At 31.9% G+C, this 12,558-nt stretch overlaps 1 protein-coding gene across 1 annotated transcript; it reads left to right on the top strand.

The window, feature by feature from the left end:
- The first annotated feature begins 5,187 nt into the window (after positions 1-5,187).
- On the top strand, positions 5,188-11,360 carry LOC127244331 (methylsterol monooxygenase 2-2). Its single transcript, XM_051264817.1, has 7 exons — positions 5,188-5,376; positions 7,544-7,681; positions 9,255-9,400; positions 9,955-10,074; positions 10,177-10,389; positions 10,495-10,575; positions 11,032-11,360. Exons 1-7 carry the CDS (start codon positions 5,347-5,349, stop codon positions 11,123-11,125), a joined length of 822 nt encoding a protein of 273 aa, XP_051120774.1. The 5' UTR covers positions 5,188-5,346; the 3' UTR covers positions 11,126-11,360.
- The last annotated feature ends 1,198 nt before the right edge of the window (positions 11,361-12,558 follow it).

Here is a 12,558-nt window from a genome sequence, read left to right as displayed (position 1 = left end):
CAGGGGGTAAAGCCACTAATGAGGCAGAAATTGGGAAAATTAACGGGACATAGACGGGGGTCTATTAGGTCGCAGAAATTCCTAGTGACAGTAGGATTTCTTTCTTATAATGTCTTAATTCTGGGTGTCATTGAAGTCTTGTTGTAAATCCTCCCCAGGCCAAAATACCAGTGTGATGAGTTCTTTATAATCGAGTTTATATAATTACAACATCCTTCTATCATCATTTTCGTAATATACATATATACTTCCGATAACACAATTTCATCACTCGCTCGCTGCATCCAGGGAAATCTACCCATTTCGTAACGCACAGTTCAGACACAACACCTCTTTTCCACTCAAATTCGCTCATATACATATACATATAATATGCCGCTCATTCACATCCCAATCCTCTCGCTTTCGCTTCGCTCGCCCCCGTTCATCTTTTACTGTTTTATTTACCGCTTTCTGTAGTAGAAAATTTAGTCCCGCTCCAAGCGGACCTCTTTTTGTCTCTTCGTCGCTTCTCCAAGATTTTTACCTTTGAAATTCATGACTTTAAATCCCTGTGTTCGACCTGGAAACTCACCAGTAAAAAGAGTATAAATAATTGTGATAACTATCCAGGGTCTACAACCACATAATTGCTATATCTGACCATTCTTCTATAAAAACTCTACTCACTGATTTTCGAATAAAATTCCCTGTGAATTAATATACAATAACAAATATTATTTTTTTTTTTTGGATATCAATTGGGCTACGGATCGATGTATAACCCAATGGGCTTATCAATGGTAGTAGGGTCTTAAATAGGTTCGGATATAAGTCCAATAGCCCAAGCGTTATTAATAAATGGATTTCTTTTAGAAAGCCGGTGATTAGGTGGTCGGTGGATACAGAGGTCGGACAAGGAGAGATCGGACAAAGAAGACAGTAGGTGTTTTGGTCGGTTGGCATGGAGGTCGGACAAAAGGAAGTCGGGTAAATAAAGATGAGACGACCGATACGGAGGTCGGACAAGCGAAAGGCGGCGAGAGGGGACGTAGCAGTGGATATGTAGGTCGGGTGAAAAGTAGTTCTAAGACGGTTGAAAGAAGTTACAACTGGGGAGCGGATATGAAGGCACGACCTGGTTGTGGCGGTTGACATAGGTTTTAATAGGCTTTGTCACGACCTAAAGAAGGTATCTTCCATGGACATCAAATTTAGTGAATTTCTTTGGGGATCATCCTTTTACTTTTTTACCGTATGTAGTATTTCTTTTCATTTTTCTTATGTATCGTACGGTGTCTAGGTATTCTTAATCTCAAGCATTTATTGTATCAAATTCGAAGATAGTTTATATTTCCGAATGTTATTTTTTATTGTTAAAAATCTGCATCAACAAAAATATAATTATTTTATGCATTATAATGAAATACAGGTAGGCACTATGCAATTTATCTTTTTATTTTTTATTAATTCATTTCCAATTTTATCATCACTTTGAGATTGTTTACCCAATGCTTTATATATACTTTACCATTTTTTTTTAAAATTTTTATTTATTATATTTTGTTTTGACAGACTGTAATTAGTAGAGTATTGGTTAATCTGATAATATCTATTGTATATAATTTTATCCATTTTTAAAAGTTACGAGTGCGGCGGTTATACGTAAGAAATTATGCAAGTTTTTTACTATTTTATTCTAAATTTGTTTGGTTTGATTGTTTTACCCTATTATTATTGTTGATTTCAATAGTTGTTAATATTGTTATTGAATTATTTATTTGGGTATAACATAAAATCCCCCGTGGTTTGCCGAATTAGCTAAAAATTCCCCCGTAGTCCGAAAATTTTATAAAACTTATTTATGATTTCGAAAAAATTGCATACTCGCCCATCCTTTTAAACACGGTGTTAAATATTTACACAGACCGTTATGCCTTTTCTAAATCACCCTTCTTCTTCTTCTTCTTCCCTGTACACCTCTGCACTTTCTTCTTCTCCCCCACTTATTTTTTTATTTTTTTCCTTACTTCTACATCTTCTTCCTTTGCTGTCTAATTCTTCTTCGTCTTCCTTCTCTATCTTAGTCATTTTATCTATTAAAAAAAAATCTAAAAAAAACAAACCTAAATTGTTAAATTAATTTATTTTCCATTTTCCAACCTCAAAACCAGTTTCTCTTAGGCGAACCAAACAAGTTCCACAACGAAACTTGTGTTCTTACTGAATTTGTTCACAACACTGCATCGAAATCCGCGGACTTCGATTTCAATTTCAATTTCAATTTCTCCGGCGACTCTAGCATCGACATATAGTGCGCCACATTTTCCGACGGCTTCCTGCTCGATTTCGAACGACATCTGAGCGAGGAGTTTAGTAAGAGCTTGATTAACGATTTCACCGACTGTTCCAATAATGAGGTGATTGGGAGGATTAGAAGATCTTACCCGACATCACAGTTTGTCCTAATTGTTGATTCTTTGTTCTCGTGCATCAACGTCGCCAAGAAATACAACCTATATGTAGCGCTAAAATTTGGGGAAGATTAAGTAGAAATCAAAATCTCACAATTTTATTAATTAAAAAAAAAAAAAAAAAAAACTCAATCTTGACGGATAAAACCTGATGAAGAAAATTATTGATTAACAGAAAAGAAAGAGAGAGTGAAGGAGAGAGAAAAAATCTTTATAAATATCTTAGGGTATTTTTGTAATATTAGGTAGTGATATATCAATTTTTGCACAAAAAATCGCAGCGTGCGTGACATTCAATCACTGTTAAATTCTAACGGAAGGGAGATTTTCTGCAACATCTTAGAAACCACGGGTAGGTTTTATGGAATTTTCAGAGCACGGGGATTTTCAGCAAATTCGACAAACCATTGAGAGATTTTATGCTATTTTGATTTGAGTTTTTATTTATTTTTATTTTTTTGTGTAGACATTTCATTTTCAGTTCGGAACGTCGTATGTGCATTGTTAAAAATTATCCCACTACAAAATTTAAAAATATTTTAGTTGAGGGATGTTAAGTCTCACCTCCTAAGAGTGATACTGTACATGTTTCATGACATTAGGATGATTCTCCATTTTGCAATAATATATATATTGTATCTATCATTAATTTTTTCGCTATTTTATTGTCCGAGTTTGATGTTGATTTTGGTTTGCTACATTCATCCCGACCGAATTCTTTACAATCATTATCTAATATAAATAAATATCATTTATTGACTCATATTATTTATTGGCTCATCTTTTATTGTAATTTGTACTTAGAATTATCAACCATTGTAGTTTTTAATATTTATTTTGAATTCAACAAATAATTTCAAGCACTCGTGAGATTGATTGAATTTGAAATATACTCGAGATTGACCACAGTAATAGTAATTAATTTTGATTTTTGAATATCCTAGCCATACGCCGAACTATATGATATTTTCAAAATAATAAGGTATTATCGTCAATATTTTTCGATCAAATCATAAATGATACCTTCTAAATTTTCGAATCTAGTATTATGCTAATAAAAATCATATATTTTGGATCATAATTCTATTATATTGTACCTATATTTCCCGTCAAATTTTTATCCCAATATAATAAAATATCAATATTGCTATTGATATTCGACGTATATTCTCTGCGTTTCGGATAAATTGTTTGCATTATTGTTTGCATTATTGTAGATACATAAATTTATATAAAATCCAATTAGCAAGTAATTAAAATGTATCAGTAAAAATAATTATTGTATTATAAAAATAACTATAAATTAAAATTAAAATAATTAAATAATTTAGTTAAAATTAAAAAATTAAAAAATATTTAAAATGTGATTAAAGTGTATAATCATATTTTTTAAAAATAAATAAATAAATAAAAATATATAGACATTTTATGTGGAATAAAAATAATAAATAATAATAATAATACATTCATGAAAGAGCACACAAAGGTTCTTAAAAAATGATAAAAATTCATATTAAGATTATCAATATCTTCAAAATATATATATATGAATAAAGAATAATAAAATACAAAAATAAAGTATGATAGATATAAAGTTTTTATAAATATTATATATATATACAGAAGATTTTCTAATATTTCATAAAATAATAAGATATTCTAAACCTATAATTTTTTTTCTTTTTCTCTACTAAATATATAAACTTTATGAGAAATATAATAAAATATTCAATAAATATATATTTATATTTTAGATTAAACAAACAATACAAAAACAAAAAACAAAAATAAAAATAAATAAATAAATAAAAGAAAATTATCTTAAATCAGAGTACCAAGAAGATGAATAATAAACAAGAGAATGTATGGATAAAGTAAAATAAGTTAAAATTTTAAAAAAATTAAAAATTCTTTTAAAAAAGAAAAATTCATAAATTTTAAAATTTATAATAAAAAAAAGTTTTAGGATTTCATCAAATTATTAAAATTGAATAATTTTTAGAACTATCTAAAGTCTAACTCTTAGAAAACTCCGTGAAGTAACTTTAAAAATGAAATTAGCATAGCTGAGATTGAGCAATTCAACGTTAATGTGCTTAAAAGAGTTGGCAAAAAAACAAGATAATCTGACACGAAATAATTTGAGTCAATGATTTCAATTTGATTACGCATAAGGATTGATACACCGACGTGATAATAAATAGATCAAATTAGAATTGAAGTTCTCAATTCAAACTCGACACGAAAACAACGATTATAATACATTAATATTAGTTAATATATGTTTTCTTTAGGTAAAATAACTCTAATTTAATAATTAGTATTTAAATTAAATTTAATTTTAAATAATTTAACTTAATTCATTATACTCGTTACACTCTATTAACATCACACACAATAACACGTTAAAGTAATAATTGAATTTAAATTGAAAATTTCGACTCAATTATCCATACAAGGTCTATACAAAGTTGACACAATTATAAATAAATTGGATTAAAATTAAATAATTTAATCCATTTAAAATATTGAACGGTACGAATCTGTCGAGCTAACGGTGCTTTTGGTCAAAAATTGATTAAATTGACAGGAAGGGGCAAAATTGGAAAATGGCAATCAACCACGAAATCAAGTGTCACACCACAAATCCAAATGCAGGTGTAGATATATAGATACACTTATATATATGTATGTATATGCTTGTGTGTATGTGTGTGTACGTATATATATATATGTGTGTGTAAGAACTGTCTCAGATATGAGTGCTGAGATTCCCTCTCCCCCGTGACAGACTGTCGTCTATCATTCACCATTAGCCATTGTAGAGCCTCTTCCGAACACTCTAGACGCTCATCCTTGGGAGATCAACTCGAGACCGCTACCTTCATCTCCTATGGCATCTGTAGTCGAGTTTGCGTGGACGGTAATGAATCCGATTTTATTTATTCTTTGATTGTCTTTTTATTTTGTGCCCTAGATTCGATGTCATTGCGCCTCGGAGTGATTGATTCGCTGGATTGCCGATTTGTGTTTCTCGATCTTTGTTTGTTTGTTTCTTTATTTTTTTCGTCTGCAATTTGTGTATTTTTATACGGTGTTGGTCGAGTGGTTTGGGATTTGCCTTTTGCCTTAGGATGGGAATGATTCCGTGGTGAATTATGCCTTGTTTGGATTTTGTATGAGCAATGTTTGTAAATCTGTTGAGAAAATGGCTTCACCTTGACTTTTATACTATTGTTTTGATAAGGAATCATTTTATCTGCATGGAGAAACAATATAAACAAATCATTGTACAGTCAAGGATAGGACTAACGCAAAATGTCCAGCCAGATGAGGTTTTTAGTTCAGAGGTTAGTAATAAAGGCATTGACCTTTGAAGAAGTGCTGGTTGGGTTTGGATCACGGTTCCAATGTTCACTGTTCAGTAGATATTAGTTTGCTTTCTAGCTAACCACATTACAGAATATGTACGGACCAAATATTAATGAGGCTGTTGAAGTTAAATTCTGTTTGTAACACGTGACGCCTGGTTAATGTGCAAAACTTTCGGAGGTAGCTTAACGTCATAGTAAAACGACAAAAAGGAATGTATAACCATTGAAAACAGGCGCAATTGAGTGATAGAACTTTATGATCTCATTCTAGAAATAGGATAAAGATAATGGCCTATCGCGCAAAACAGGTGTAAGTGTGTAATTGAAGTTTATGTGCTCATTTCTGAAATACGACAAAAGATAGTTAATGTATTACTATTAAAATTGTGTGTAAGTGTACAACTGTGCTTTGTGAACTTTTTTCATGCACAATTCGAGTACGAATCTAGCAACCTGTCCTGTCAATCTAAGCTTACATAACACATGGTCAAGGAAAAAATTTATGTATGTTCAAGCACATTAACTTAACAAAACCTCTGTTTATCTTGTTATGAGTGACCACTTGATTCTTCCTTTTCAATCCTGTGGTATGAGACATTTGAATTCAAAATTTGGAAGTTCTTGAATTCAAAATTTGGAAGTTCCTTTTGTAACCTTGGCACCTGGTATTTTCCAGTCAGTTGTATGGCGGTATCTTGATCTTGTGCTCCTTTGAGATATTATGTGAGCCTGTTCAATCATTCTTTATCAAGTCATATTGATTGCTCTGTTTGGCCAGTGGTTGCTTTAGCAGCAGCTAACATACATATAACTAACTTGTATTGCTTGGCATAAGTAGCTAGGGCTGTCGCGAATATTTCACCACATCCAGAGAGAGAAAAAAAAAAAAAAAAAAAGAGAAGTGTACAACAATTACTGGCCTCTGGGATAAATCCTAATTGACATCCAGTTTCCTGTACTAACCGAGTTCCTTGTAACTGTACTTCTGGGATGAGCCTCACTGATTGTCGCAGTTGGCACCTTTGTTAAAGTCATATGTCACTCCTCTAACTTCTATAAAATGTAGATTTAATGCACTCAGTGCTGTGTCATTTGAAGACAATCTTTTCTATATTAGGAGGTTGTTCTAAGTGATTTCTGATGCATCCTTCCTAAATTTCAAGATTGAAATCTCTTAAATAACTCCATTGGTACCTATTGTTAGCTTGACAAGTTAAGTATTGTAACATAACTTAATGTTCGTTTCTTTTAAGTTTCCTTTCTTCATACCTTGACTGAATCATATTTTGTAGGGCTTTTGGGATTAGGTAGAGTTTATTCAAGATACCATATATAGGAAAATGATTAGATTTCAAGGGGAATTCTTTATCAAGCCTTACTTCCAGTAATAAATCAATTCAGACTGCATTGTGTATTTGTGTACTTATCTTGAAGAAAGAATGTGTTTGTTAGATGTGGAATGCTATATGTTCTGTTCCTGTTTAATTTAAGATTTGCATGTTAAGCTTATCCATGCTATTGTTTTGTGGAAGACGTGGGGTGGGAAATTTTATCAACTATATTCACATCACTCAATACGTTTATTTAAAGTATATTTGAAGTATTAAATAAACTTCCGACTCTACATTCCTTTTAAGAATTTGATTTTTAGAGTTTCTCCATGCATTTTTTTATTGGTGTTGTATTGAATTAACATGTATAATATCTTCGTTGCAGTATCTCATAACCCATTTTAATGACTTTCAACTGGCTTGTATTGGAAGTTTCTTGATTCACGAGAGTGTCTTCTTTCTGTCTGGACTTCCATTCATATTTTTGGAAAGGGGAGGATGGTTGAGCAAGTACAAAATCCAGGTTTAACTCAAGCCAGCTTTTTGTTCATCTTGTTTTCCGAAGGTTTTGCATCTTGGCTGCATCCATTGGTGGTAGTTGTTATTAATGATCTGCATGTCTTTGTTTCACTACCTCTTCTTTTATATCCTTGCAAAATGCCCTACAGAAATGTGCTGAGGAATATTCTAAGCACGTGTGTTGTTTTCATGAGAGTTTTGCTGCTTTGCCTTAATTGTCTTATGTCTGTTGGTTTATTCAGTGATTTTATTTCAGTCAAATGTATGCTAGTTCATTTCAAATATGCTTTGACCTTCAATTTCAATCACAGTTATAAAAGGTGCGTGCCACAGCTGAAGTGTTTTTTTCTTCTATTTTTTTAAGTTCCAACATTTTAGGAGTTTTAGCCTTAACCCTGGCTTCCTGCTTCCCCTAGCTTCTCTCCTACTTACTCTCTCACACATACTGTTAGATTTTCTTCTACTTGCCCTATTAATATATTGGTTTTAGTAAATGAAAATTATGATTTTTTTTTTTAATGTATTCCATTTGTTTCATTATATTTTGAAATATTATTTGTAAGATTGTGTGTGTGTGTGTGTGTGTGTATATATATATCTTTTTATCATTCGAATAAGTATGCCCTCAAATTGGAAAGGATTCATGGTGGACCTTGAGTATGCTGCCAAATTCTAATAATAGAAATATAATTTTAATAAGACTTTTAAAAGAGACACAAGATTCAAACATCTTGTTGGAGGATATGGCAATACATGGTTATATTAATTGCACATATATTTGTACATTAATTACTTATCAATGCTTCTGGCTTGCACTGCTCGGCGCTCGCCATGCTGCACCATGCATTATAATTTTGATTTCATTCAGAAAGTTCCCTTTTGAAAAAATTGATGCTGTCTACTATATAATTAGAAATTCTGGGCTGTATTCAGGTACTGAAGCCCATATTATAATATAAAGTATTTTGGTGAATGGTTACTTTGTGACTTCTTGGGGCAACACTAATATGCAAAAAAAATTTCTAATGTAAATATTTTCTGAACTTTGGTCAGTTGTGTTTTGTGTTTTTGTGTAGAATGACCAGATTTATATGCAAAAATTTATATTTATTATTGGTATAGGTGGTCATCTTTTAAAGAGTATATGCTCAAAGTTTTTTTCTTATTGTCATTTACATCATAAAAAGGTTTACTAATGGTTGCATGGTATGACAGAATAAAAAGATCACAAATGTTGCAATGGTTTGGAATAGGTAATTGTAAAGATATGAAGGGTGATAAGATGGCAGAAGAGGAATTGCAATGCTAGGAAAAAGCTCTTTAGCATAAAGATATAATGTTTGTAGGGATGGATAGACTATGTTTAAAGATGAACTGTACTAGAATATAAACCACATTTTGAGTGAAAAGAATAGTTACAAGTGAACGTTGAAACACTTCCCAATATTCTGTGTTCTCTAGTAGACTTGCTCTTAGCTGAAAAATCTTCTTTTTTCCCCCTCAATGCCTTTAATTTTATTTTTCTCTTCTTACATGGGGGCAATACATACACATTGCATATTTATCTCTTGGTGCAGTCTAAGAACAACACACCCGATGCTCAAGAGAAATGTATCACCCGGCTATTGCTGTATCATTTTTGTGTTAATCTACCTGTTATGATGCTGTCATATCCTGTCTTCAGATCCATGGGCATGCGAAGTACTCTCCCATTGCCATCCTGGTACACTCTGATTCTATATAGACTTGCTTTTGACTTAATCATTCTACCAATTTAATTTTCTTCACAATGTGATAACCTGCTCCCACCAAATTGCTTTAAATCTTGATTAGCTGATCCCAGGTAGACCAGCTTGTTCTCTTCCAGTATGTTATTTACCAGAGACAGCTTACATGTACCTTATATTATAATTTTCTGAAAAAAAAAAGAAAAAGAAAAGAGTTCTATAGTACTCTTAGACTTTGTTTCACGAGTAAATTCAGAAATGGTCTGTCTAATTGTGTTGAGGTTGGTTTATCATCCAATACACAACAAAAACTGAGACTGGGTTCATCATGCAATCCCATTGAGCACAAGTCTCACAAACTAATCCTCTTTGTGTCATTATTCTCTCCTTGTGCACTTATAAAAGCAAAGATTCTTCTAAGGAGTCGATAATATCAAAGCTACAGAATAATCTGCATGTAATCTCCTTATTGTTTTATAAACCCCCTCTTGTTGCAATTTCCCAGTGTTTATTGGGGTTACAATTTACATTATGGAAATTTGTTCTGCAGGAAAGTAATGTCCACTCAGATATTATTTTACTTCATCCTTGAGGATTTCGTATTCTACTGGGGTCACAGGATTTTGCACACAAAGTGGCTTTACAAGCATGTCCATAGTGTCCATCATGAGTGAGTGCCATCCAAACAAATACTTTCCATTCATTCACTGTAAGCAATATCACACTTACTTTAAAATTACCGTTTTCATCAATATTCTTGATGCCTGTGCAGGTACGCCACACCATTTGGACTGACCTCTGAATATGCTCACCCTGCGGAGATTTTGTTTCTTGGATTTGCTACAATAATTGGCCCTGCCATTACCGGGCCCCATCTGATAACCCTGTGGTTATGGATGGTTCTTAGAGTCCTCGAGACAGTTGAGGCACATTGTGGATACCATTTTCCTTGGAGCCTCTCTAACTACTTGCCTTTATATGGGGGGTCTGTAATCCTTATATCTTTACTCTTAAAAATTATTATTAATATTAATTTATTATTTCTGTGACTAAATACTTCTCTCTGCACTGGCTTTGTTTTTTTAAACAGTGCTGATTTCCATGACTATCATCATCGCTTGCTTTACACAAAAAGCGGCAACTACTCATCGACCTTTGTGTACATGGATTGGTAAGATTTTCACCGTTCTCCTTTCTGCTTTGCATCAATCAAATTTGCTTAATTTTCAAGCGAATTAAGTAGGATTTCATTCAAAACCTCTTTTATAGGCCACTTCAACCTTTTCTTAATGCAAGTTAAGAAGTCGAATAAATATAATGTTGAAAATATTGGTCACCATGAAGTTGGAAAGTTACCATTTTTATCTCATCCATTCAATCTTCCTCCTGTTTGACTGCCATGCCATAACAGGCATCTCAGTCCTGTTGGTCTTCCTTGACCGCTAATGTGTTGTCCTAAAATATTGACAAACTTCGCATTGATTTAAAGAGGGTTGTTTTGTTATAACTTGTCTCTGCACGTTGAAAATTCATTGAAACCTTATTCATGATTATATTATATTATATTGAAAAGAATTTAGTTTTGAAGCTACTGCAAGATTATATTATATTGATTGTATTTTGTCAGGATATTCGGGACGGACAAGGGTTACAGAAAACTGAAGGCCCTGCAGCATGAGGACGGGGAGAACGAGAAGGAAGGAAATGTGAAGCAGCAGTGATGGGAGGACATGAATCAATTACACCGCATGACGACAAAAGTTGGAGGTGTCATCTCAACTTTCTCTAATAATCTCTGTGCATCTATCTTCTTGATTTACTGACTTTTAATGTCCAATTGTTGCTCTTACAGTGAATATTTTTGTGTCTTGTCTTTTGCCTTTTGTGGATGTGGTGTTTAAGTGGAGAATTCGCAAGTTTAGGTGAAATTGAATTTATTCATGGACTATTGTAGTAGTATGTTTGTGGTACTTGGACTATTGCCTCTTAGTTATATTGAATAACTAGGCCCTAGGCCTTAGGCCCGGGAAGTCACACTAGGTCAACTATGTGTGGCAGGTAACCTGAGGTAACTCTTGACTTCACGGTCACAAGTCCCAACTCCTACGCTACCACCAGACCATTTTTTATTTTAATTATATATTTAATAAAGAGTGCGGTGGGTTATGAAAAAGAGATGAGGGGAGAAAAAAAATGTTCGGGTAGGTTTTGAATTTAAATTTTAAAATTAGAATTGAATTGGATAATTATGAAGAAAAAAAAAATATAGACTAAAATTTAAAATACAATTTTAAAGTTTAATATAGTATCTAATAATTACTATAGACTAAAATTTAAAAATATGAAGCTATTTATATCTCATACCATTGTATTTGCTCTAAGCAATTATTCACCTGGCCCTTGTTTGTAAGAATCCAGACCAAATCATAAGTTGGAATTCTTTCGAAGCACTTATAAACTAATCAAGCATTAATTTTTATTTTTCTTTAAAAAAAAAAGGGAGAGAAAAAGCTAAATGCTACAATACAACAAATACCTATAGATTCCAAAATATCAAATAATTTGGCTCAGTTTAGATACTATTTTAATTTTTTTTTGAATTTTTTATTTTTTTTAAATAATAGAAAATCAAACATTTAATGTAATATTTTTAAATAATTAATAGATATTTGATATAATATTATTTTGAAGAACATATTGTAAATGAATAATGTCAAAATAACTTTTGAATGCATGTAAGAAGAGCTTACATTAGTTACGGCCACCGAATATATATTCTACACTTTAAATTCTTCGTTCATCTTTAAATATAAATTCAATTCAAATATTGTGAATTTGTACTTGAACAATATATTCATCATAAAGTGTTAACGAATTACTCGCAAATTGTCATAGTTAGAACTGGAAAATGTTGTTTCAACCAAATCTAGAGTGTGTTTGTTTTGTGTTTTGATAATTTTTACGTGAGGTGCGAGGAATTGTGTAGGTAATATAAAAAAATAACGTGTGTAATATATATTTTTTTTTTTTGAAAAAATGTGTTAACTTTTTTTGTTAAAAGATCTTCAAAATTATTGATACTTGTGAACTTTTATCTATAAATTGTTAGCTATGGAAGAAATTGTCGTAATGTTGTCAAATTTCTTCAATCTTT

Source organism: Andrographis paniculata, unplaced genomic scaffold, assembly GCF_009805555.1.
Source record: "Andrographis paniculata isolate CXL003 unplaced genomic scaffold, ASM980555v1 Contig9END, whole genome shotgun sequence".
Lineage (NCBI taxonomy): Eukaryota > Viridiplantae > Streptophyta > Magnoliopsida > Lamiales > Acanthaceae > Andrographis > Andrographis paniculata.
This window is presented reverse-complemented; position numbering and strand designations above follow the sequence as displayed.

What these genes read in the sequence shown, in the direction of transcription:
- LOC127244331 (XM_051264817.1), top strand. Translation starts at nt 5,347, where the DNA reads ATGGCATCTGTAGTCGAGTTTGCGTGGACG. An exon ending in TAGTCGAGTTTGCGTGGACG is followed by an intron (nt 5,377 to 7,543) that starts GTAATGAATCCG and finishes TCTTCGTTGCAG; the next exon opens with TATCTCATAACCCATTTTAA. An exon ending in ACTCTCCCATTGCCATCCTG is followed by an intron (nt 9,401 to 9,954) that starts GTACACTCTGAT and finishes TTTGTTCTGCAG; the next exon opens with GAAAGTAATGTCCACTCAGA.